The 24,369-nt window shown below is 48.3% G+C and overlaps 1 protein-coding gene across 1 annotated transcript in view; it reads left to right on the top strand.

Moving 5' to 3' along the window:
• The first annotated feature begins 5,780 nt into the window (after nucleotides 1-5,780).
• Nucleotides 5,781-24,369, top strand: part of fam189a1 (family with sequence similarity 189 member A1) — a 36,595-nt gene continuing 18,006 nt past the window's right edge. The window contains exons 1-3 of the mRNA XM_056278819.1: nucleotides 5,781-5,891; nucleotides 13,439-13,570; nucleotides 22,556-22,663. Coding sequence (XP_056134794.1) covers nucleotides 5,793-5,891; nucleotides 13,439-13,570; nucleotides 22,556-22,663 — 339 coding nt within the window. The 5' untranslated portion in view covers nucleotides 5,781-5,792. The remainder of the gene's footprint in view (nucleotides 5,892-13,438; nucleotides 13,571-22,555; nucleotides 22,664-24,369) is intronic.

Here is a 24,369-nt window from a genome sequence, read left to right as displayed (position 1 = left end):
TACCATATATATATATATATATATATATATATATATATATATATATATATGATTGTTAGCTATGAGTGTAATTCACAGAGAAAAATGTCAATGGTTGATGGTATATTGTCCTTTATGCAAAGCTACTGCAACTGTCAGTGTGTGTGTGTGACAGAGAGAGAGAGGGGGGGGGGGTCTTTTTGTCTCTGGCATGCAGAGGGCAGCACAGCGGTAACTAATGATGAGTTAACTGGCGCCATGTGACGTGCGGGGTAATGAGGAAGTGTTGGTGCGGGGCCAGGCGTGGCGGGACTGTTGGGTGACACACAAGGCACATTAGCCCCCAGAGGCTCGTTCTCCCCTCAGAGAGGATTTACTGGGAATCCTGGTCCTCGTGGTGGGATGAAATGCGAGTTGCGAGCATATGTGTTAACCAACCCGGATAATAACTCAGAGCCAATAACGCCGAAATGAGCTTTGTCGGTTCACAGGCGCTCGCGCTCCGTTGTGTATCGGAGGATTGTGGTAAAAAAGGGGTTATTGTAAGAGCCCAGTAACATTTTGGTCACAATTAGCGGGAGCGCACATGAGAAAGTTTTGGGTGTGTGTGCATTAATGCGTGATTTTATGGGGGGGCGCTCTCACAGCCGGTGAGCTTTGTAATGAAGGGAGGTTGTTTCCCCACCAGGAGGGATTACAGCCGCTCACTGGTGGGGGGGGGGGGGGGCGGCGTCGCTGCGCTCAGCTGGCAACAAAGCGAACCCGAAAAGGGTCCATTAAAGCAGTGGTTCTCAACCTTTTTGGGGTCCTGGACCCCCTGCGTATTTTTGATCTACCCTGAGGACCCCTCCACCTGATCTTGGGGGAGGGGGGTTGCAATTTGATGGAAACAGTAGAAACTGCATTTTAAATTGCATTATAGCATTTATTCACTCTTTGGGGCAAAAATAAGAGCTTTCAGTTGTAACTTAGATATAGTTAACAAAACAGAATTCTTATGCAGTAACTTTCAGATATATGTAACAAAACAGAATTCTTATGCAGTAACTTTCAGATATATGTAACAAAACAGAATTCTTATGCAGTAACTTTCAGATATATGTAACAAAACAGAATATGTATTCAGTAACTTTCAGATATATGTAACAAAACAGAATATGTATTCAGTAACTTTCAGATATATGTAACAAAACAGAATATGTATTCAGTAACTTTCAGATATATGTAACAAAACAGAATATGTATTCAGTAACTTTCAGATATATGTAACAAAACAGAATATGTATTCAGTAACTTTCAGATATATGTAACAACAGAATTGTTATGCAGCAACTTTTAACAATGCAAACGGGAGTGAGATCTCTTATTAAAATACAATAAATTACACTTGTGAAACCGATGTAATTAGAGAAAAAAGTCCTGTTACCCTTTATAGTTTAGGTAGATAAAGGTCTCAGTCACATTTGAGTAAAATAATCCTATTTCTATAAATGTCATAGGATCTTTTTTTTTTAAAGATATTTTATTTTCACGGACCCCTTGCAATTACACCACGGACCACTAGGGGTCCGCGGACCCCCGGTTGAGGAACACTGCATTAGAGTACAGCTTCTTCCTGCTGTGATGGGAAATGAGGATTTGTTGTCCACGTCGCCACGTTATTCAGTCTCCGCTGCTAAATGACAAGGTCACTGCCTCGCCCCCGAGCCAGTCAGGCCGGTCTGCCGTAGCACACGATGCCAGGGAGGAGAGTGTCACTGTCCCTGCTCGCCACGCCGCAGCACACTGTCTGATGCTCGCCACGCTGCCTGACGAACTTGTTGACGAACACAAAGAAAATTTTGACACACTGTCACGCTTGGCAATTAAGTAACAAACATCTAACAATGCTGGTGTGGGTTTCTCTCCACTGGCAGCAAGCCGCCCCCCCCCCCCACATACCCCCCCATACCAACAGACACACACCCACACAGACACGCACCCCCCCACACACATACCCACACACACCCCACAGACACATACATATTCACACACCCACACATACATATTCATACCCACACATACACACACACACACAAATATGTGAACACAAATGCATGCACACAAGCACACACAAACAGACAGATACACATACACACACACACACACAAGAGCAGACCGTATTACTTCATGAGCCCATCTGTATTCCTTTGTAGCACCAGATTGGCTTGCATAATGGAAGTGCATTCAGGGGTGTGAAGATGAACCCTGCATGCAAACAAACAAGTGCAGTAAGCAGTACCCGCACGAGCTGCTCAGTGTGACGATTCATCCCGTCTTCGCCAATGTTGGACTGTTTCCTCCTCCTTGTTTTTCGGTATCTTGACTTCGTCATCCCGGGCCTGTTTTTGGTGGTGAAACCATTTCTTTTCACAACTGCTTCTCCAAAGCAGCAGTCATTAGTTACTTAATTACTGCAGTGTGCTAATGGAAGCACAGTGACGTTTAGACCCAGTTAATAAGCACTTAACTGTACTGTGATGTCAGTGTGTTGCCGCCCTTGTTTCTTACGGGCCACCTTAATCTCTTCTGCGAAGGATAAATTAAAATTAGACTACGTTGCTCGGTCGGTTTTACAAGTCGTCATTGCAATTTAAGTAACCTAGAGTCGCATATCACACATTCCCACGTGTACACAACAAATTGTCTGCATTAAATGCCAATTTGTATTATTGTATTATTTTACATTCAGAAAAAGTTTGTCAGTATAGGTTACCTGTATGTACCCCGTGGCTATGTACCCCGTGGTCAGTATGGATTACCGTGTATCCCGGGGCACTCTGTGGGGGGGTACTGCGGGAGTATGGGGTACCGGGGCAGTTGCTACAAGCCATCCGGTCCTTGTGTAACCAAAGTGAGAGCTGTGTCCGCATTCTCGGCACAAAGTCAAACACGTTTTCTGTGGGTGTCGGACTCTGGCAAGGTTGTCCATTATCTCCGACTCTTTTTGTGATATTCATGGACAGGATCTCAAGGCGCAGTCAAGGTGAGGAGTGTGTCCGTTTTGGGAACCTCAGAACTGCATCTCTGCTCTTCGCAGATGATGTGGTTTTGTTGAACGCGACCTCCAGCAGATGATGTGGTTTTGTTGAACGCGACCTCCATCACACACTGCGGCGGTTTGCAGCTGAGTGTGAAATGGCCGGGATGAGAGTCAGCACCTCCAAGTCTGAGGCCATGGTTCTCTACCGGAAAATGGTGGATTGCTCCCTCTGGGTTGGGGATGAGTTATTGCTTCAAGTGAAGGAGTTCAAGTATATCGGGGTCTTGTTCACGGGTGAGGGTAGGATGGAGCGGGAGATTGACAGACGGATTGGTGCAGCTTCAGCAGTAATGCGGACGTTGTACCGGACCGTTGTAGTGAAGAGGGAGCTGAGCCGGACGGCAAAGCTCTCAATTTACCAGTCAACCTTCGTTCCAACTCTCACCTATGGTCATGAGCTTTGGGTAGTGATGGAAAGGGTGAGATCGTGGATACAAGCGGCTGAAATGAGTTTGCTCCGTAGGGTGTCTTGGCTCAGCCTTAGCAATAGAGCGAGGAGCTCGGACATCCGGAGGGAGCTCGGAGTAGAGCCGCTGCTCCTTTGCGTCGAAAGGAGCCAGTTGAGGTGGTTCCGGCATCTGACCAGGATGCCTCCTGGGCGCCTTCCTTTGGAAGTTTTCCAGCCACGTCCAACTGGGAGAAGACTCCGGGGTAGACCCAGAACTCACTGGAGGGTCTACATGTCCAATCTGGCATGGGAACACCTTGGGATCCCCCAGGAGGAGCTGGAGGGTGTTGCTGGGGAGAGGGATGTCGGGAGTGCCCTACTTAGCTTGCTGCCACTGTGACCCGACCCCGGAGAAGCAGCTGGAGATGAGATGAGATGAGATGAGATGAGATGAGATCATTACCTGTATGTGTATTCATTTGTGTTGGTTTTGCAGCCGTCTGTGTTATCTGATGCAGTGGACCTCCTGTTTGACCACAGGGACACGCACGGTAATGATGACGCTCAACAGCTGAGTTGAAACTTGAGCTTGTGACACAACTGTGTTTTCTTAGTTTTCTTAGACACTCGATAACGAGAAGACACAATTTGTAAAAAGTGGAGGACTGTAAACCTGAGGGAGGTTTGCAGATGTATGACGGTGGAATTGGTGAAGAGCGTTGGGATTATGTTGCATCTGTATAATAGATCCTATATGTAAATAGGATCTACCATTTCCTTCTTGGATTTGGTACAGCCATGTAGAGGGTTTCCGCCTCCTTAGTGTGACCTTTATAATGCGTAATATATAATACGTACAGTCAGAACAACAGCTCGTGTCACCTTTATTCTGACATGATTCTGGTTTGTCTTGGTGATTGGGGTTTTTTTTCTAGATCTTTCCCTCCTCACTTTCATTTTCTCAGCCCCTCACCCCCGCTGTTTGTTCTCCTCCAGCGCGCCTATCAGCCCCTCAATCTTTAATTTACTGCCATAATAAAAAACACTTAAAGCTTATCACCCCATCTGTATACTGCGTCCCACGTTCCCTTCCTTCCTCCACCGCCTCGTCCTCCTCTCCCTGCCTCCGTCTCTGTTCTCCACATCCGTCATGATCGTGAGGACGTCTCCCACCCCGGCAGGGTCTCCAGCATCCTCCAGCCAGTGTTCTGCTCTGGTCTCCAGCTAATTGTCATGGCCTTGATCAAAGAGTGAACTCACATGAACTGAAATTTGTAAATCGCACAAAAAAAAAAAGATCGCACAGACTTTTATGTTGCGAAATAAAAACGATTCGGCCTTTTATTTGTTTAAGATAAAATCCCAAACGTATGACCCTGTATTAGCGAGACAAATGAATCTGTCTGGTCTTTTTCGTCATTGTCTGCTCGCCTGGTGCCGCCGCGGTGCCTCCATAAATAAGACTTAACGTAGGGGGGGAGGGGACATCCCTGCAATACAAAGCCCCGGGACGCCGGTGGTCCGCTGTCGTCGTCCGCCTGTATTTCAGCTCGTTTAGAGGCGAAGGAAATGTTCTCCGTGTCTCCGCTCGTGGGACGGATGTCCCCGGGGCTGTCAGCTTGGAAATAAAGTGAAAACTTAAGAGTGAGGAGGACAAGTGCCGGAGGGGACATTTTGAGCACATTGCACAGCAGATACCAAAACCATCACATCTATCAGCCGGGAGGTCTGCAGAGATTGGAGCTGTGTAGACATCCCTGTGTGTGTGTGTGTGTGTGTGTGTGTGTGTGTGTGTGTGTGTGTGTGTGTGTGTGTGTGTGTGTGTGTGTGTGTGTGCAGGTAGGTGACTGATGGGAGGCTTGGAGGGGAGATTGGTTCTATAATAAAGGCCCATCACTCTACAGCGGTGGAAATTGCATTAGAAACTGCGGGGCCCTCACAAGTTCAAGAAAGCCATTGTACACAGCGCAGAAGCAGAACAAGAAGGGTTACACGGACTCATTAGGACAGTTTTCATTAACTGAGCCTTTTTTGCTCCCCCCCCCCCCCCCCCCGCTGTTTTGTTCAGTAAAAAGATTTCCGTTGACAACGGCGCTTGGTTCCTTCTCCAGTTACCCTGCGAATACAATAATTGGGTCTTTGTGAAATCAAGGAGTTGTTTTCGCTCTGGCCGCTTACTAAGACGCCAGAAAACTACTGGAAAGTCTAATAAAAAGTGGCGGATGTTGAATGAATATTAATAATCAACAAAATTTTGTATTTGATTATGGTGCTCTCTCTCTCTCTCTCTCTCTCTCTCTCTCTCTCTCTCTCTCTCTCTCTCTCTCTCAGATCACATTCTTCATGCTCCTGTCCGCCGTTTGCGTGATGCTGAACCTGGCGGGATCCATCCTGTCTTGCCAGAACGCTCAGCTGGTCAACTCCCTTGAAGATTGTCAGCTGGTGAGCCCACCACTACCTAAACCCCCCCCTCCCCCCCTCAAAACCAGATCCTGGGAAAGATGGAAACCTCCGGTGACCCACCTTAACCAGTTCCAGAGGCATACCTCTTGACTCTGTGATATATCGTATATCGGCCCGGCACATTTCCAGTTTTGTGAAACGCTCACGGCTGCACCCTCCTTCATCACTGATGTCTTACTGAAGCGCTGCACTACAGGGAATGAAATTGAGTCGAAAAAGGGAGGCGTGAATGTGACAGTACCTGGGGGGGGGGTTTCTGGGTAGAGGAACACATGTATACAGAATGAAACTCCGGCCTTACTTCTCTGTAAACCAACAAGGCACAAAGAAGGCGTGGCAAAAGGAAAAAAAAAGGCTTGGTGCACAGCAGGAAGACAATAGACGGAGACCCGGGGCACCCGGTGGCTCACCTGGTACCGCGGAAGGCCGAGTGCTTACCGCAGTGACCTAGGTACGAATCCGGCCCGGGCCCTTTGCTGCATGTCTTCCCCTCGCTCTCCCCTGCCGTCGAGTAAAGCGAAAATGCCGAAAAAAAGATGTGGACCGGGGCGTCCGGGTAGCATAGCGGTCCATTCCGTTGCCTACCAACATGGGGATCGTTGGTTTGAATCCCCGTGTTACCTACGGCTTGGTCGGGCGTCCCTACAGACACAATTGGCCACGTCTGTGGGTAGGAAGCCGGATGGTCGGTCGGGGTGCCTTTTCGGGGGGGGGGATGGGGGGGGGATAGCGTGATCCTCCCACGCGCTACATCCCCCTGGTGAAACTCCTCACTGTCAGGTGAAAAGAAACGGCTGGCGACTCCACATGTATGGGAGGAGGCATGTGGTAGTCTGCAGCCCTCCCCGGATCAGCAGAGCGGGGGTGGAGCAGAGACCGAGACGGATCAGAAAATAGGGTAATTTCAGAAAATAGGGTAATTGGCCAAGTACAATTGGGGAGGAAAAAGGGATAAAAGCCCCAAAAAAAAAAGAAAAAAGGATGGAGACATGAAAGGGTCTGTCAGCAATTTTAATACACGACACTTCTTATAATATTTGGTTAAACTCTTTCTACATCCCGACAGCTAGAAACTAAGTAGATACGCTGGGATAATAAGCCCGTCTCGGTGGCCGCCCGAGGCGCCGTAAAGGGACACAGCACGTTTTCTCTGCACCCGCTCCTGATCAGCCAGCCGGGAGAGTCCTTGGCATCCCTGTCGGTCCCCACTCGCTGTCACTTGGTTTGGTTCTGCGGGGTGTTTCCCCAGACATAGCTAGCTCTTGCTAACTTCTGCCCGGGGTGATTTACCCGTTTCAGCAGGCGTCTTCAAGCGGCGTGCCGTGGCACCACAGTGTGCCGTAAGAGCTGGCCAGGTGTTACGTCAAAAAAATAATGAAATTCCACTTAAAATGACTCTCAGCATATGAAATAAAACACCATAAACCCATGTTGTTGTTAATGGAAATTAGGTTTTGGGTTGCAATTTCGAAATTGTGTCCTGATTCTGTCCGTTATAGTGGATGGTGGCGGGTTGTGGGGGTTTTCGTCATAAGAAGTGTCCTGTGGCAGAACAAAGGATGGGAAACTCTGATGTAAAATGTCATTTTGAATATTTGAGTGGTTAACAATTTTGGTTGACACTGTTCAGTTCTCAGTGACCGGGGTCCTGGATTCTGGGTCCTGGGTCTTGGGGTCCTGAGTCTTGGGTCCTGGGTTTCAAGCTTTTGTGGGGTTTGCGTTGTCCTCAAGGCTCAGCGTTTTCGGTTTTTACCGATTTTCACCGAAAAATACCCAGATATTTAAACTGACTTTCACCCGGATTTTATGTTTCCACGGATCCAGAAGTTGTTCCTGTTCATGTGAGGTTATGTAACACTGCCCTCTGTGGTGAAATTCGGCATGCTGGATGGCTTTGGAAAATAAAAACCGAAAACGCTGAGCTTTGGTTGTCCTGGTGTTTTTCTTCTTTCCTTTTTTTTGCCCCTTTTTCTCCCCAGTTGTACTTGGCCAATTACCCCACTCTTCCGAGCCATCCCGGTCGCTGCTCCACCCCTTCTGCCGATCCGGGGAGGGCTGAAGACTACCACATCGTCACCTTCTTAAACTAATGGCCTAAGTCATATTTTCAAGTTTTTCAAAAAACAGAATAAACTGAAACTGAAACAAAATTTGTCAGTTTATTCTGTTTTTTGAAAAACTTGAAAATATGACTTAGGCCATTATTTTAAGAAGGTGACGACATGCCTCCTCCCATACATGTGGAGTTGGCAGCCGCTTCTGTTCACCTGACAGTGAGGAGTTTCCCCAAGTGCATGGGAGGATCACGCTATTCCCCCCAGTTCCCCCTCCCGCCCCGAACAGGCGCTCTGACTGACCAGAGGAGGCGCTGGTGCCGCGACCAGGACACATACCCACATCTGACTTCCCACCTGCAGACACAGCCAATTGTATCTGTAGGGACGCCCGATCAAGTCGGAGGTAGGGAATCAAACCGGCGATCCTCGTGCTGGCAGGCAACAAAATAGACCACCACGGCACCCGGACACCCCTCATCCTGGTGATTTTCACAGGATTTTCCTCTAGATATTCCACCGTCCTCCCTCAGTCCAAAGACATTTATGTCGGCTGAACAGGACACTTCCTGTGCAAGCCCCTCACAAGCCCGGCCAGTTCAGTTCAGCTCAGTTCAGGGGGATGATGGCTACCGGGGAAGCCTTAATGGGAGATGATGTTGATATGACTCCCAGAGCATGGTGCTCCTGTTAAAGACTTGTGCAAAATACACGTCCTGAGGCATTTTTAAAGACCCCCATCTGATGAGGGAGTCTTGCCCTCCTGCAAAGTTTTCCTCCACCTCCCGAGGTGCAAATGAATATGCAACCCCTCTGCCACAGTCCGGGCCCTCTGCTGTCTGTGTGACTGATTACCTGCTGCAGCTCGTGCTTTAATTATTAAGAAAAACATGATAATCCTCCATCTGGAGAGACTGCTCGCCGGCTCCATTTGTCTCAGCCGCTGGTGGTTTCTGGATGCTGCGTTTAGTTCTGTTCGTGTCACGGCGGTGGAAGTGTCGGAGGGCCGACTGCCGCCCAGTTCGCTGTAGGAAAGAGTTAAGTGCAAATGCTGCACACTTGTCCTCTCTACTTAGCCTTACTGAGTCGTATTAATTCACTGTGAACTCAGATAAAGACTAATACCGAATTAAGCTTTGGAAGTATCTCCCAGCCCTGAAATGTCTCATTTCCGCTCAATTAGGGGCGAGTTATGAAAGGCACTTCTGCTCTTTTTCCGACACATTTCCTGAGCGGCTTCAGCGCTGTGGTGTGCAGACTGGACATGCAGACGTGCGGTCACGAACGCACACGTGCTCATCATACACGGTCCCGTGAGCACGGTATGGTTTTTTTTTGGGGGGGGGGGTTTCGGCCTTTGTGAGTGAACCTGCCCCCCTGCTTTTTCTCCCCAATTGCACCCGCCCAATTACCCCGCTTATCCGAGCCGTCCCGGTCGCTGCTGCACCCCCTCTGCCGACCCGGGGAGGGCTGCAGACTGCCGCATGCCTCCTCCGATACGTGTGGAGTCGCCGGCCGCTTCTTTTCACCTGACAGTGAGGAGTTTCACCAGGGGGACGTAGCACGTGGGAGGATCACGCTCTCCCCCCCCCCCCGAACAGGCGCCCCGACTGACAAGAGGAGGCGCTAGTGCAGCAACTAGGACACATGCCCACATCCCTTTTCCCACCCCCAGACACGGCCAGTTGTGTCTGTAGGGACGCCCGACCAGACCGGAGGTAACACGGGGATTCGAACCGGCGATCCCCATGTATGTAGGCAATGGAATAGAGCGCTATGCTACCCGGACGCCCTTTAGTTTAGTTTTTTAATACGGATGCTTTCCTGAAAGTAGACTGAAGCAGAATTATCTCAGCCCGCTGGCTGGAACATTTTCACTCGTCTTAACTAGAAGAACAGGCTGAATTAGAGACTACATGAAAGTTTGCATGTAGTTTCTTGTATATTTATGGATGCCATGCATTTACAGTGGGGAAAATAATTATTTGACCCCTTGCTGATTTTGTAAGTTTGCCCACTTACAAAGAGTGCAACAGTCTATAATTTTAAGGGTAGGTTCATTTTAACAGTGAGAGACAGAATATGACCAAAAAAAAGTGGAATAAGACGTTGTATGAATTTTATGAATTTATTTGCATATTTTTGGTCCAAAATAAATATTTGAACCCCTGGACAAACATTATGTTAATATTTAGTAGAAAAGCCATTATTGGCCAGCACAGATGTCAAACGGTTTTTATAGTTTCTGACAAGGTTTGTGCACATTTCGGCAGGGATGTTGGCCCACTCCTCCCTGCAGACAGCCTCCAAATCGTTCAGGTTTCGAGGCTGTTGCCTGGCAACCCGAATTTTAAGCTCCCTCCAAAGATTTTCGATTGGGTTCAGGTCTGGAGACTGGCTAGGCCATTCCAGAACCTTGATGTGCTTCTTCTTCAGCCACTCTTTGGTTGCTTTGGCGGTGTGCTTTGGGTCGTTGTCATGTTGGAACACCCATCCACGACCCATCTTCAGCGCTCTCACTGAGGGAAGGAGGTGTTGGTCCAGAATTCCACGGTACATGGCCCCGTCCATCCTCCCCTCAATGCGATGGAGTTGTCCTGTCCCCTTGGCTGAAAAGCACCCCCAAAGAATGATGTTGCCACCCCCATGCATGATGGTGGGGATGGTGTTCTTTGGGTTGTACTCCGTGTTCTTCACCCTCCAAACACGGCGAGTTGAGTTGAGCCCGAAAAGTTCTATTTTGGTCTCATCCGACCACATCACCTTCTTCCAGGCCTCTTCTGAGTCGTCCAGGTGTTCATTGGCGAACTTCAGACGGGCCTGTACATGTGCCTTCTTCAGCAGTGGGACCTTGCGTGCACTGCAGGATTTTAATCCATGATGGCGTCGTGTGTTACTAACCGTTTGCTTTGTAACTGTGGTCCCAGCTGCCTTCAGGTCATTAACCAGTTCCCCCTTGTGGTTCTGGGATGATTCCTCACCGTTCGCATGATCAGGGACACCCCACGAGGCGAGATCTTGCGTGGAGCCCCAGACCGAGGGAGGTTGGCGGTGGTGTGGTGTTCCTTCCATCTCCTGATAACTGCACCGACAGTTGTTACTTTCTCTCGAAGATGCTTTCCAATTCTCTTGTAGCCCATCCCGGCCTTGTGCAGGTCTACACTCTTGTCCCTGGTGTCCTTAGACAGCTCTTTGGTCTTGCCCATGGTGGAGATGTTGAAATCTGATTGATTGGGTGTGGACAGGTATCTTTTGTACAGGTAACGAGGTAATGCAGGTATATTTTATGTGGGTAATTAGTTGGGATTGGGGGTGCATCTTAAAGAAAAACTAACTGGTTTGTGGGAGCCAGAATACTTGCTGTTTGGTAGGGGATCAAATACTTATTTTTCTAAATCAGGTGGTTATTAATTTTTATAAATTCATATGATGTGATTTTCTGGAATTTTCTTTGGGATTCGGTCTCTCACTGTTAAAATGTACATATGATTAAAATTATAGACTGTTGCATTCTTTGTAAGTGGGCAAACCTACAAAATCAGCAAGGGGTCAAATAATTATTTTCCCCACTGTATATGCATGCATATAAATGCATGGCAGGCTGACAGGCATCACATCTGTTCTTGACAAGCTGTAAAAATGAGGTTTCCATTGAAAACGAGCCGATTTTCTGCAATGCCACCCCAGTAAAGAATGGACGGTGCAGAGAAACAACTTCAGACAAAATATATTTGTATACATAATTCTCATTTTTTCACTGGAATCAATCAGTTATCACAGAACAGTCTGACATTCTCTCAGAAGGTATACTAAACTATTATTCAAACTGCTTTTAGTGTACCAGGGAGTCGTCCCTGCAGGCAAACGCCTCTTTACTGAAAATGCAACTAAACCAGCAAATGAAGCGTGTTAATGGGGGGCGTCCGGGTGGTGTGGCGGTCGATTCCGTCGCCCACCAACACGGGGATCGCCGGTTAGAATCCCCGTGTTACCTCCCGCTTGGTCGGCCGTCCCTACAGACACAATTGGGCGTGTCCGCGGGTGGGAAGCCGGATGTGGGTATGTGTCCTGGTCGCTGCACCAGCGCCTCCTCTGGGCTGTCAGGGCACCTGTTCGGGGGGAATAGCGTGATCCTCCCACGCGCTACGCCCCCCTGGTGAAGCTCCTCACTGCCAGGTGAAAAGAAACGGCTGGCGACTCCACATGTATCGGAGGAGGCGTGTGGTAGTCTGCAGCCCCCCCCCCAAAAATGAAGCGTGTTAAGTGTCTTATTGTCTGTCTTGAGGTAAGTTAAACCAGCGTAGGAGACAAATTCGACTGTTCAGCGAGACTCCCTGCAGACGCTTCCCTCGCCGTGGCTGAAATATTAATTTTCCTCATCTCCTCTCCCCCCCATGTAATTAACCCATACTCGCCGGGTTCACGTCCTGCTTTCTCTTGATCTGGGGCGCCTCGTGAAGGTATCCTCTACGTCTCAACCGGGGGTCCGCGGACCCCTAGTGGTCCGTGGTGTAATTGCAAGGGGTCCGTGAAAATAAGATATCTTTAAAAAAAAAGATCCTATGACGTTTATAGAAATAGGATTATTTTACTCAAATGTGACTGAGACCTTTATCTACCTAAACTATAAAGGGTAACAGGACTTTTTTCTCTAATTACATCTGTTTCACAAGAGTAATTTATTGTATTTTAATAAGAGATCTCGCTCCCGTTTGCACTGTTAAAAGTTACTGCATAAAAATTCTGTTGTTACATATATCTGAAAGTTACTGAATACATATTCTGTTTTGGTACATATATCTGAAAGTTACTGAATACATATTCTGTTTTGTTACATATATCTGAAAGTTACTGAATACATATTCTGTGTTGTTACATATATCTGAAAGTTACTGCATAAGAATTCTGTTTTGTTAACTATATCTAAGTTACAACTGAAAGCTCTTATTTTTGCCCCAAAGAGTGACTAAATGCTATAATGCAATTTAAAATGCAGTTTCTACTGTTTCCATCAAATTGCAACCCCCCTCCCCCAAGATCAGGTGGAGGGGTCCTCAGGGTAGATCAAAAATACGCAGGGGGTCCGGGACCCCAAAAAGGTTGAGAACCACTGCTTTAGTCGACTGGTTAACGTTGTCGCTTGCGGTGCAGGAGATAGGGGTTCGCGTCCCGGCTGTGGTGGTTCTCGGGCTGCCCCCCCCCCCCCCGAGTTCTCTACGATATCTTCCATCTTACGAGTACACGTTTTCTCTGCGGGCATTTACAATCTGTTTGACTCGGGCACGGGCAACACTTTATTGCAATGCCTTGCAGACAAAAACACGTTAAAATACAAAGCTAGAGGCCCAGGTCTGATCTGTGTGTGTGTGTGTGTGTGTGTGTGTTTGTCTGAGTGTGTGTGTGTGTGTTTCTCTTGTGCATGTGGCGTGCATGCGCGAGTGTGTATGTGTGTTCTCCCTCCCTCCCCCCCAGCTCAAGTTTGACAGCGACGGAGTGTGTGTGTGCTGCGAGCTGCAGCAGCAGAGCGCCAGCTGCAACAACCTGGGAGAGACGCTGAAACTGAATCCGCTGAGGGACTGCAACACCATACGCCTGCGCCTCAAGGTGGGTTGGGCCGAACCCGTGTTTCCGTTGCGCCGTTCGGCTGGGAGGGGGGGGGGGGGCGGGCAGGCGTCTCGCTTAGAAAATGAATAATACATAAACACGCCGCCCCCAGGAATTGTCTGTAAAAGCTTTTTACAACATTCGCCGTTTACAGCTGTTCACGGCGAGGTGCCTTGGTGGTGCCGAGTGGATACCAAAATAAAGGGGGCAACTCATATCATATTTGATGGAACGGTAATTGAAACTTTTTTGTCTCTGATTCATAAACAAGACTCAGCGTTTTCGGATTTTTACCGATTTTCACCGAAAAACACCCAGATTTTTATAAAAGGAGCAGATGGGTTTCGACTGATTTTCACCCGGATTTTTTGTTTCCGCGGATCCAAAGGTTGTTCCTGTTCGTGCGAGGTTATGTAACAGTGTCCTCTTGTGGCGAGATTCGGCTCGCTGGATGGCTTTGAAAAATAAAAACCGGACATGCTGAGCCTCGTTCGTAAAGCAGAGAGTTTGTGCCCTGATTTTGGGAGTGTCGAGTGTTAGCGTCGATCCCGAAATGTGCCGAGTAAGACAGATGCGGAACTGACGTTTTAAAGTTTTTGAAAAGCTAGAAAAAGCCTTAAAAAGGCCTTCCTTAAAAGGGGCAGCACGGTTGCCTCACAGCAAGAAGGTCCTGGGTTCGAACCTCGGGGTAGTCCAGCCTTGGGGGTCGTCCTCTGTGTGGAGTTTGCATGTTCTCCCCGTGTCTGCGTGGGTTTCCTCCGGGTGCTCCGGTTTCCTCCCACAGTCCAAAGACCTGTAGGTCAGGTGAATCGGCCGTACTAAATTGTCCCTAGGTGTGAATGTGTGTGTGTGTGTCGGCCCTGTGTGATGGCCTGGCGGCTTGCCCTGGGTCTTTCCCCTCCTGCCACCCAATGACTGCTGGGATAGGCTCCAGCATCCCTGCAACCCCAATTGGGATAAGCGGCATGGATAATGGATGGATGGATGGATGGATGAAAAGCTAGGAAAGATGAAAAACAAACAATCTTTATCGAAAAACACAGGTACTACTATCTATTAGGGAAAACTTTCACTAAACAGGCAAAATGGAGGACTCTGTTGCATATTCTAGATGTAACTGTGGTGTGAAGTTTTACATTATTTTCCAAATATTTTTACTTCTTACCCCCTTTACAGCCACAAACTCCTCTCCAGACAGGGTAACCCTTATCAAAGACCACAAATAGAATGGGAGATTTTTTTGTTCAGTCTCAGAAGCTCAATATCAGAACATGCTCACATACAACATGTGACAGCTCAACGCCAATTCCCAGATATAGACCGAAAACGCCTCTGAGATTAGCTGAGGTCATTATAATAACTAATTTACAGGTATCGTGATGTAAAGATACAAAAATGGGAGACACCTGAATTGCAATATTCCTGTAAAATTTAGGTTGGAGGTCTATATAAACCTCAAAAATCCATGTTTTTGAGGGTTTTTTTTATGTTGGTATCATTGACTTGAATATGTCTGAGTAGGTTCATATTGATCCTCCAGCAACATACGATGTCAAAACAGAGTAAGAATGTACACGGGGCTGAAACTAGATTTGAAAACGTTCTGCCGTTCGGCGAGGGATTGGCAACACATTTAAAAGGTGCCCAAACAGCGGCCTTGTGGGGCGCCTCCGTAGCTGAACGGTTAGAGTGCATACCACATGGCCACAGGGTCACAGCCAGGAGCGTTCCCAGGATTTGAGGACATTCAGGGCTTAGCCTGGACTTCTGTAAGGGATCCTCCCCCGGAAATTTTTTTTGATAAACAAGCTCTATTTTGATTCTTCTTTATGCACTCTGGCACCTTATTTACATTCAAAGTACATGTCTTCGTCATTGAAGAATTGAAACGGGTACCTCAAAAACTGTTGTTTACTCTCCAGATTAATTATGATTGTGATATTAAAAATATTAGAAGCAGAATACAACTGCTATCATTAAACATTTGTTGACAGACTAGAGAAAAAAAGTTACATTTATTTATGTTAACATTAGTTTATCCATCCATCCATCCATTATCCAAACCACTTTATCCTGCTCCCAGGGTCACGGGGATGCTGGAGCCTATCCTAGCAGTCATTGGGCGGCAGGTGGACACACACACACACATTTATTTTGACAGGCTATTACGTTACGAAGCCTATCGGACATTCACACACATTGTTTTTTTGTCAGGCTTCGGTCGGCTTCAATTTCAATCATATTTGGGGCTACACTCAAAACGTTCGGGGGCTTAAGCCCCGACAAAATTACTTGGCGACGTTGATAGTCTCAACAGCGACCTTTGTTTCATGTCTTACCCCCCCCTCTCCCATTTCCTCTCTGCCTCTACTGCCACTATCCAATAAAGGTGTAAAAATATCAAAAAATAATTTTAAAAAAAAAGAAAAGAAGAAAGGTGCCTTTTGAATGGGTTTCCTCGCCTGCGTCCTCATTCACCAACGTGAGTGGGTTATCATTACTCAATAACTGGCTTATTTCTCCCCATATGACACCAGAACCGAAGAAGCCAATCAGATGAACGCCAAAACGTGTTCAAATCTAGAGTGACAGTCCAGCGTGTGTTTTGTCCCGCCGATGTGATTAACGCCAAACTTAACCTTGCCAGTGAACTCCTTAAACGGATGCCCCAGAGCTGCCTGACGTGAAGCACGGCGCGGCCTGTCCCATCTGGGAGCTGAGACGCGGCTAGATGACGGACAACATGGGAAGCGGTGCAAGTGTTCGGGCTCAGATTAATTGGGCAGGAAGTGAAGAATGGCAACAACATTAGTCTTTCCCAGAGCACTTAGCATGCAGTGTGTATCTAGCCTTGGTCTGCCGTAGTTTGCTAGTTCATGATCTCCGCAGATCATCCCGACTCGCCGGGTCTGCCGGAGTGATATATACCCCCGCGGCGGCTTTATTGGATAACGGCAATCAGATACATTCATTTCATGTCCCTGATTGATTATAAAACCTTGATAACCAAATAAAAGACTGCTTAGGATGAAGCATGGTTATGAAAAGAGGAAGGATCAAGCTCGTTTGCCGTTGTGATCGTGGCTCTTTAAAAAGATATGGGAATTGGCACTATAAAACTTTTATTAAGTGTCAAGGAAGTCAGATATGCTGAGTTATGTCCACTGGTAAAGAAAAAGAGGCGTCATATCCCGGTCCCCGGAGTCTTTGACCATTTCAGGGAGCTGTTCGGCCGTCACTAGGATCCCAGCGAACTCACGATGCGGTTGCCGTATAGCGTAGTTACTATTGGGGATGTTGGATAATCATGGATAAGCAGTGAATCTAGACATCGGCTACTGCTGGTGGCTGTCTGCAGTTGCTGCTTCATTTTCTGGTGAGACGCTGGGTTTTCAGGTTTTTTGCCCTCAGCACAATCCAGATTTTTGCTGCTCCCTATTTGCAATTCACTCTTTCCAGGCATAGTTAATTTCCTTACTTTTTTTTTTTTTGTTGCCTTGAGCAATGCATAATGGGGTTGGCAAAAGGACTTGGATAATAATGTGAGGGGTTGCTGCAGGAAGGCGGGTCATGTGACCCTCTGCGGCGTGACCTCTGACCCGAAAGTGTCTCGGGGCAGGGTGTCGCTGTAGGTAAAATATGCGGCAAGCAGGCTTGTTAAACGACTTCCTTCGAAGGGTTGCTCCACTTGTTAGTCTGGCAAGATTTGTACTGTGTCATTTTGTACACATTGCACACTCCGGGGAAATCGTAGAAAATTCTCCATCTCACATGACGACAACAACAAAATCTGCCCAGGTGTGATCCTCATAACAGGTTGTCTTCTTACTGCATCTTTGCTGTATACCATTTACATTGATGAGCCAAAACATTATGACCACCCACAGGTGAACCAAAAAACGGTCATGTCCGAACAAGGGCTCATGTCGTGGTGTGGGTCGATTAGACGGTAAGCAAACAATCAGTTCTCGCAGTCAGCATGTTGGATGCAGAGGGAACTGGACAGGAGTAAAGACCTGAGCGACTTTGACAAGGGTGACATTGTCACGGCCAGACGATTGGGTCAGAGCATCTCTGAAACGACAAGGCTTGTGGGGTGCTCCCGGTCAGCGGTGGTGACTACCTACCGACAGTGGTCCAAGGAGGGACAAACCACAAACCGGCGACGGGGTGTTGGGCGCCCAAGGCTCATCGGTGTGCGAGGGCAACGAAGGCTATCCTGTCTGGTCCGAACTGACAGAAGGACCACTGTGGCACAAGTCACAGAAAATTTTAATGATGGTTATGAGAGGAATGTGTCACAACACACAGTGCATCTCATCCTCCTGCGTTGGGGCTGCGTAGCTGCAGTCCGATCACAGTGTCCGCTCATGATGACCCCTGCCCACCGTCAAAAGCACCTACAGTGGGCACGTGGGCATCAGAACGGGACCAGTGAGCAACGGAAGAAGAACCTGGTCTGATGAATCACATTGTCTTTTACATCCTGTGGATGGCCGGGTGCCTGTGTGCCGTTTACCTGGGGAAGAGATGGCACCGGGATGCGCTGGGGGAAGAAGGCAAGCCGGTTGAGGGGGTGTGATGCTCTGGGCAATGTTCTTCTGGGGAACCCTGGATCCAGCCATTCGTGTGGATGTTACTTTGCCACGTACCACCTACCTAAACATTTTTTGCAGACCAGGTAGACCCCTTCATGGCGACGGTATCCCCTGATGGCAGTGACCTCTTTCAGTAGGATAATGCACCCTGTCACACTGCACACATGGTTCAGGAATGGTTTGAGGAACATGATGGAGTGTTGTTACCCTGGCCTCCAAATTCCCCGGCTCTCAATCCCACTGAGCATCTGCGGGATGTGCTGTACTGACAAGTCTGGTCCACAGCCGCTGCAACTCGCAACTTGCAGGACTTTAAGGATCTGCTGCTATTGTTTTGGTGCCAGATACCAGAGGACACCTTCAGGGGTCTTGTAGAGTCCATGCCTCGGCGGGTTGGTGCTGTTGTGGCGGCACACAGAGGATCAACAGAATGTCAAGCAGCTGGTCATAATGTCGTGGCTTGGGGATGAATAAAGTATTTCTGATTCTGATCAGTGTGTGGGCTCCGGTATTTCTCGGTCAGAGAGAGATGGTATGGATTCTTTAATCGGACACCACTCGCTGTAAAGACTGATAAACAGTTACGTGACAGATATGAATCTATCTCAAGCCCATTGTTAATTTTTGTTTCACTAAATTCACTGAAGAATTAGCAGTGAAAGCTGCGGTGCTAGTATAGGATAGATGAATGGTATAGTTTCAAAGACTGTTAGAGGTATCCGGCCGGAATATTACATACAAATGCAGTATATATCAAATATTACAAATAGGATTGCCTTCAGATAACATAGAGATGGAAAATAACTGTTTTTGGACCCTTTTGGGGGGGGGGGTTTCCCCCTTTGTCTCCCCATTGTACTTGGCCAATTACCCCACTCTTCCTAGCTGTCCCGGTTGCTGCTCCAACCCCTCTGCTGATCCAGGGAGGGCTGCAGACTACCACATGCCTCCTCCCATACATGTGGAGTCGCCAGCCGCTTCTTTTCCCCTGGCAGTGAGGAGTTTCCCCAGGGGGACGTAGCGCGTGAGAGGATCACACTATTCCCCCCATTTCCCCCTCCCCCCCGAACAGCTGCCCCGACCGGCCAGAGGAGGCGCTAGTGCAGCGACCAAGACACATACCCACAGCTGGCTTCCCACCCACAGAAACGGCCAATTGTGTCTGTAGGAACACCCGACCAAGCCGGAGGTAACACGGGGATTCGAACTGCGGTCCCCATGGTGGGAGGCAGCGGAATAGACCGCTACGCTACCCGGCTGCTGTTTTTGGATTTGCATGTGGTTTATGAAGAGAGGTTTTGTTGGCATCAAAGCTCCAAACATTTCCATCCGGGTTCAACAAGGCATCACTTGACTCTTTAAAACATTCGCTCGAAGCTCAATTTGGTTCGTGTTCTGTTTGTTTGATTATTTTTGCAGGATTTATTTATTTATTTTCTATTTTGAGATCAAAGATGGAGTCCTTTATGCCACATGCTCAATCCCGTCCCCTCTCAGACGCTATATATACCATAGATGCTGAGTTTTTCTCTTTCTTTGCTCCACATTTTATGCACTAGATAACGCAAAAGACCCGCTGATGCAACTGCAGAGACAAATGAATAATGAAAGAGTGAATAAGGACACGGGTCCCCGGTGACTCTACGTGCCGTGTGTCTCCTTCTACGAATGACCTCAAACACTCCCTAAAAACATGACAAAACGTCTCTGTGCTCCGTCCTCGTCGCTCACGTCTCGAAGTTGAGTAAAATAAGAATCACATGCACATTCTTCTGGATGCTATGATACTTTCTCTATGTTGTAAAAAGAAAGAATATTCTGGAAGGTGGTCGGCTCATACCGTAGCATGTTTGTGAAGTTTATTCTCTCCAGTGAAGACGCCTCACTGAAGCAGTTCTCCGTGAGCGTGGAGGAACTGGACTAGGACACACAGTAGTGCTGAGCGACCAGGTGAAATTTCACTAAATTTCTGGTGTTTGAAGAACTAATTGGAGGTTCGGGTGCCGTAGTGGTCTATTCCGTCGCCTACAAACATGGGGATCGCCGTTTCGAACCCGTCCCGGTTTTGTCTGTTCCGGGTTTTGTTTTTTGTTTTTTTGTTCATTTCAGATTTGGCCGAGCGAAGGCCTCCTGATTCTGCCGTTTTTGGCGGACACCCTGAGTTTGTTCTGTTTTTTATGTTTTTTCCAGCTTGTTGCCTTAAAGGCCTTTTCGGTTGTTGAACTACTGTGTCTCAGACTTGTTTGTGTCTCCACCCGAGTCCCACTTGAGCCTTGTCATTCAGGACCTTGATAACGGGTTAATTTGGTAAGAAATATACACAGATCAGCCAAAACATTAAAACCACTGACAGGTCAGTGAATAACATTATCTCATTACAGTGGCACCTGTCAAGGGGTGGGATCTATCAGACAGGAAGTGAACAGTCAGTTCTTGAAGTTGATGTGTTGGAAGCAGGAAAAGTGGACAAGTGTAAGGATCTGAGCGACTTTGACGAGGGCCAAATTGTGATGGCTAGACAACTGGGTCAGAACATCTCCAAAACGGCAGTTCTTGTGGTGTGTCCCAGTATGCAGTGGTCAGTACCTACCAAAAGTGGCCCAAGGAAGGACAACCGGTGAACTGGCGACAGGGTCATGGGCGCCCAAGACTCATTGATGTGCATGGGGAGCGAAGGCTAACCCGTCTGGTCCGATCCCACAGAAGAGCTACTGTCGCTCAAATTGCTGAAAAAGTAAATGCTGGCTATGACAGACAGGTGTCAGAACACGCTGTGCATCACAGCTTGCTGCGTATGGGGCTGCAGAGCCGCAGACCGGTCAGAGTCCCCATGATGACCCCTGTCCACTGCCAAAAACACCCACAATGGGCACGTTAGCATCAGAACTGGGCCATGGAGCAATGGAAGAAGGTGACCTGGTCTGTTGAATCACGTTTTCTTTTACATCATGTGGATGTCTCAGTGTGTGTGTTGTTTACCTGGGGAAGAGACGGCACCAGGATGCACTATGGGTAGAAGGCAAGCCGGCAGAGTCAGTGTGATGCTCTGGGCAATGTTCTGCTGGGAAACCTTGGGGGTCCTGGCATTCATGTGGATGTTACTTTGACACGTACCGCCCATCTAAACATCGTTGCAGACCAGGTACACCCCTTCATGGTAACAGTATTCCCTGATGGCAGTGGCCTCTTTCAGCAGGATAATGCACCCTGACACACGGCACACATTGTTCAGGAAGGGTTTGAGGAACATGACAACGAGTTCAAGTTGTTGCCCTGGCCTCCAGATTCCCCAGATCTCAATCCGAGCGAGCGTCTTTGGGATGTGCTGGAAAAATAGGTCCGATCCATGGAGGCCCCCCCTTGCAGCTTACAGGACTTAAAGGATCTGCTGCTACCATCTTGGTGCCAGATACCAGAGGACACCTTCAGAGGTCTTGTGGAGTCCATGCCTCGACAGGTCAGCGCTGTTTTGGCGGCACGAGGGGGACCCACACACTATCAGGCAGGTGGTTTTAATGTTTTGGCTGATCGGTGTATCCCTGGTCTGCTTTAAGAATGAAGACGTTCAATGACACTTATTCTCCCCTTCAGTGTGGGGGGAAGAACAGCGGAATGATAATAGACTCGCGAGTCTCTCCTTCCTGGGTGCGGGGCCGGTATTTCACCCGCCTGCCCGTTTAATTTTCCCGACAAAATCTGTGCTGATTGACTCCCGCTGTCAGCTGCGTCGCTGCGGTGCGATGCCGCATGACGGTGCTCTCAGCTTAACCTTGGTGTTTTACGGGGTTGCCCACCTTCATGGGATGCGAGGCCATACGCATTCATAGTCGTGAGCACTCAAATGAGCCGTCGTCATGTGAGCGGGGACGATATATCGAGAAACTATACGTTTCAGACACCGCTGATAGGCGGGCTTTCGAGATGTGGAGAAAATAATGTGTGAACGTATCAGATTTTCCTCCCCCTGGAAGCCATATTGAATTGTTTATGACCTTCTCAGAGTCATCCATAGGTAGTATTCTCCCTCTGCAGTGCTCCCCTGGTTTTTTTTTTCCACCATTGTCTCCATCAGTCCTTTCGCTTAGATTTCTACTCGCTCCTCATTTTCTGTTATCTCCTTCAATTCCCTCTTTTCTCTCACTGTGGTTGTCTGACTGGAGTAATTGACTATACCCTCCCCCCCTTTCCCCTCTTCTCTCTTCCTCTCTGGTCACCCCCCCCTCTCCTCCTCCTCCTCCTCCTCCTCCCTTGCATCTGTCTCTCCCAACTGTTTTTCACCATCTCTCTCTCTCCTGATCCCGCATTCTTCCCAACATCTTTTGTTCATCTTCTCGTTCCGCTAACCCTCTCCTCTCCTCTCCCCCCCCCCTCCTCCCTTTCGTTTTAGGAGCTGCTGTTCAGCGTATGTGCCCTCAACGTCATCTCCACCATCGTGTGCGCCCTGGCCACTGCCATGTGCTGCATGCAGATGGTGTCGACCGATGTGCTGCAGATGGTAAGTGTGTCAGAAGGACGGGGGACAACAATGGGCGACTTTGCCTTTCTTGCAGTGACCACCTTGTGGCAGACAGAGGTGGCCCCGGTGCAGTAGTTTCAGCCTCCCCCTTGACGGAGAGGAGATCGCCACCATCGGGGGAGCTAAAAACACGGGGCTCACAAATAACGTCTCACTCGCTCTGCGTCCAAAGACCGCGGAGGTAGATTTGAGGTTGCGGTTGTTATTCTGGTAAAGTCAATGTTATTGTCAAAACACACACACACACACACACAGGGTGAAGGCCACTCGCCCCAGGACCGCTTTCAGCCACTATTTGCATTGGAGGAAAACAGCACAAGAATTTTTTTTGGGGGGGGGGTGTTGGTTTCCCCCTTTTTCTCCCCAATTGTACCTGGCCAATTTACCCCACTCTTTCGAGCCATCCCGGTCGCTGCTCCACCCCCTCTGCCGATCCGGGGGAGGGCTGCAGACTACCACATGCCTCCTCCCATACATGTGGGGTCGCCAGCCGCGTCCTTTCACCTGACAGTGAGGAGTTTCACCAGGGGGACGTAGCGCATGGGAGGATCACGCTATTCTCCCCAGTTCCCCCTCCGCCCCCCCGAACAGATGCCCCCAACCAACCAGAGGCGGGCGCTAGTGCAGCAACCAGGAAACATATCCACATCCGGCTTCCCGCCCGCAGACACGGCTAATTGTGTCTGTAGGGATGCCTGACCAAGCCGGAGGTAACACGGGGATTCGAACCGGCGACCTTTGTGTTGGTAGGCAATGGAATAGACCACTATGCCACCTGGACACTCTGCACAGGAAAATTACTCTGGATCTTTACTGGATCTACTACATTTCCTGTCCTCAAAATGAGCCTCTATTCATTTCATTTGAAACAATTAATGTGGGTCCAAAAGCTTTTCTTTTTTTCTTTTCTTTTTTTTTGTTCCGGCCATGAGGGAAATTAACATGGCCAGGCTCCTTTTGTCCTCCGTATCCACAATGATCTCCCAACCAGTGACGAGTTGAACGATACCGCAACGCTGTCATTTGTTACGAAATATGAAATAAGGTTGCAGAAGAAGAAATGTTAACTTGCCCTGATGTGTTTTGTGAGCTGTGTTGCTCATTTTTTTGGTCCCTGAAGTTTCAGGATGCCCAGCAATAAAATTTACTGACTGGACTACCGGGGGATAACTATAGTTTGGGCACTAGAACAGGAGATCTGGCCTTCGCCCATGTTCTGGATTCGGTCGTGGAGATTTAACAAGTGCAGATACGGTAGCTAGGAGTCACATCAGTTTTGTTTGTGTAGCCCAGTATCACAAATTACAAATTTGCCTCAGGGGGCTTTACAGCAACACAACATCCTGTCCTTAGACCCTCGCATCAGATAAGGAACAGCTCCCTAAAAAACTCTTTAACAGGGAGAAAAAATAGGAAGAAACCTCAGGGAGAGCAACAGAGGAGGGATCTCTCTCCCAAGACGGACAACGTGCAGTGGATGTTGTGTTAACACAATTTACACAATACAACATTGAGAGAGGATAAACAGAATTACAATGGACTTATAACATATATGAAGAAGATGATGAAAGCAGTGTCCAGATGCCAACCGGAACAACCCAAGACCTGAACCATGCAACCACCATCACCATGGAGACCAGGGAGGAGGACGGACTACACGTGCACACAGGGGAGACTCACATCAC

This window comes from Lampris incognitus, chromosome 4, assembly GCF_029633865.1.
Source record: "Lampris incognitus isolate fLamInc1 chromosome 4, fLamInc1.hap2, whole genome shotgun sequence".
NCBI lineage: Eukaryota > Metazoa > Chordata > Actinopteri > Lampriformes > Lampridae > Lampris > Lampris incognitus.
Note: the sequence above shows the minus strand (reverse complement) of the source record. Positions and strands in the feature narration are given on the sequence as shown.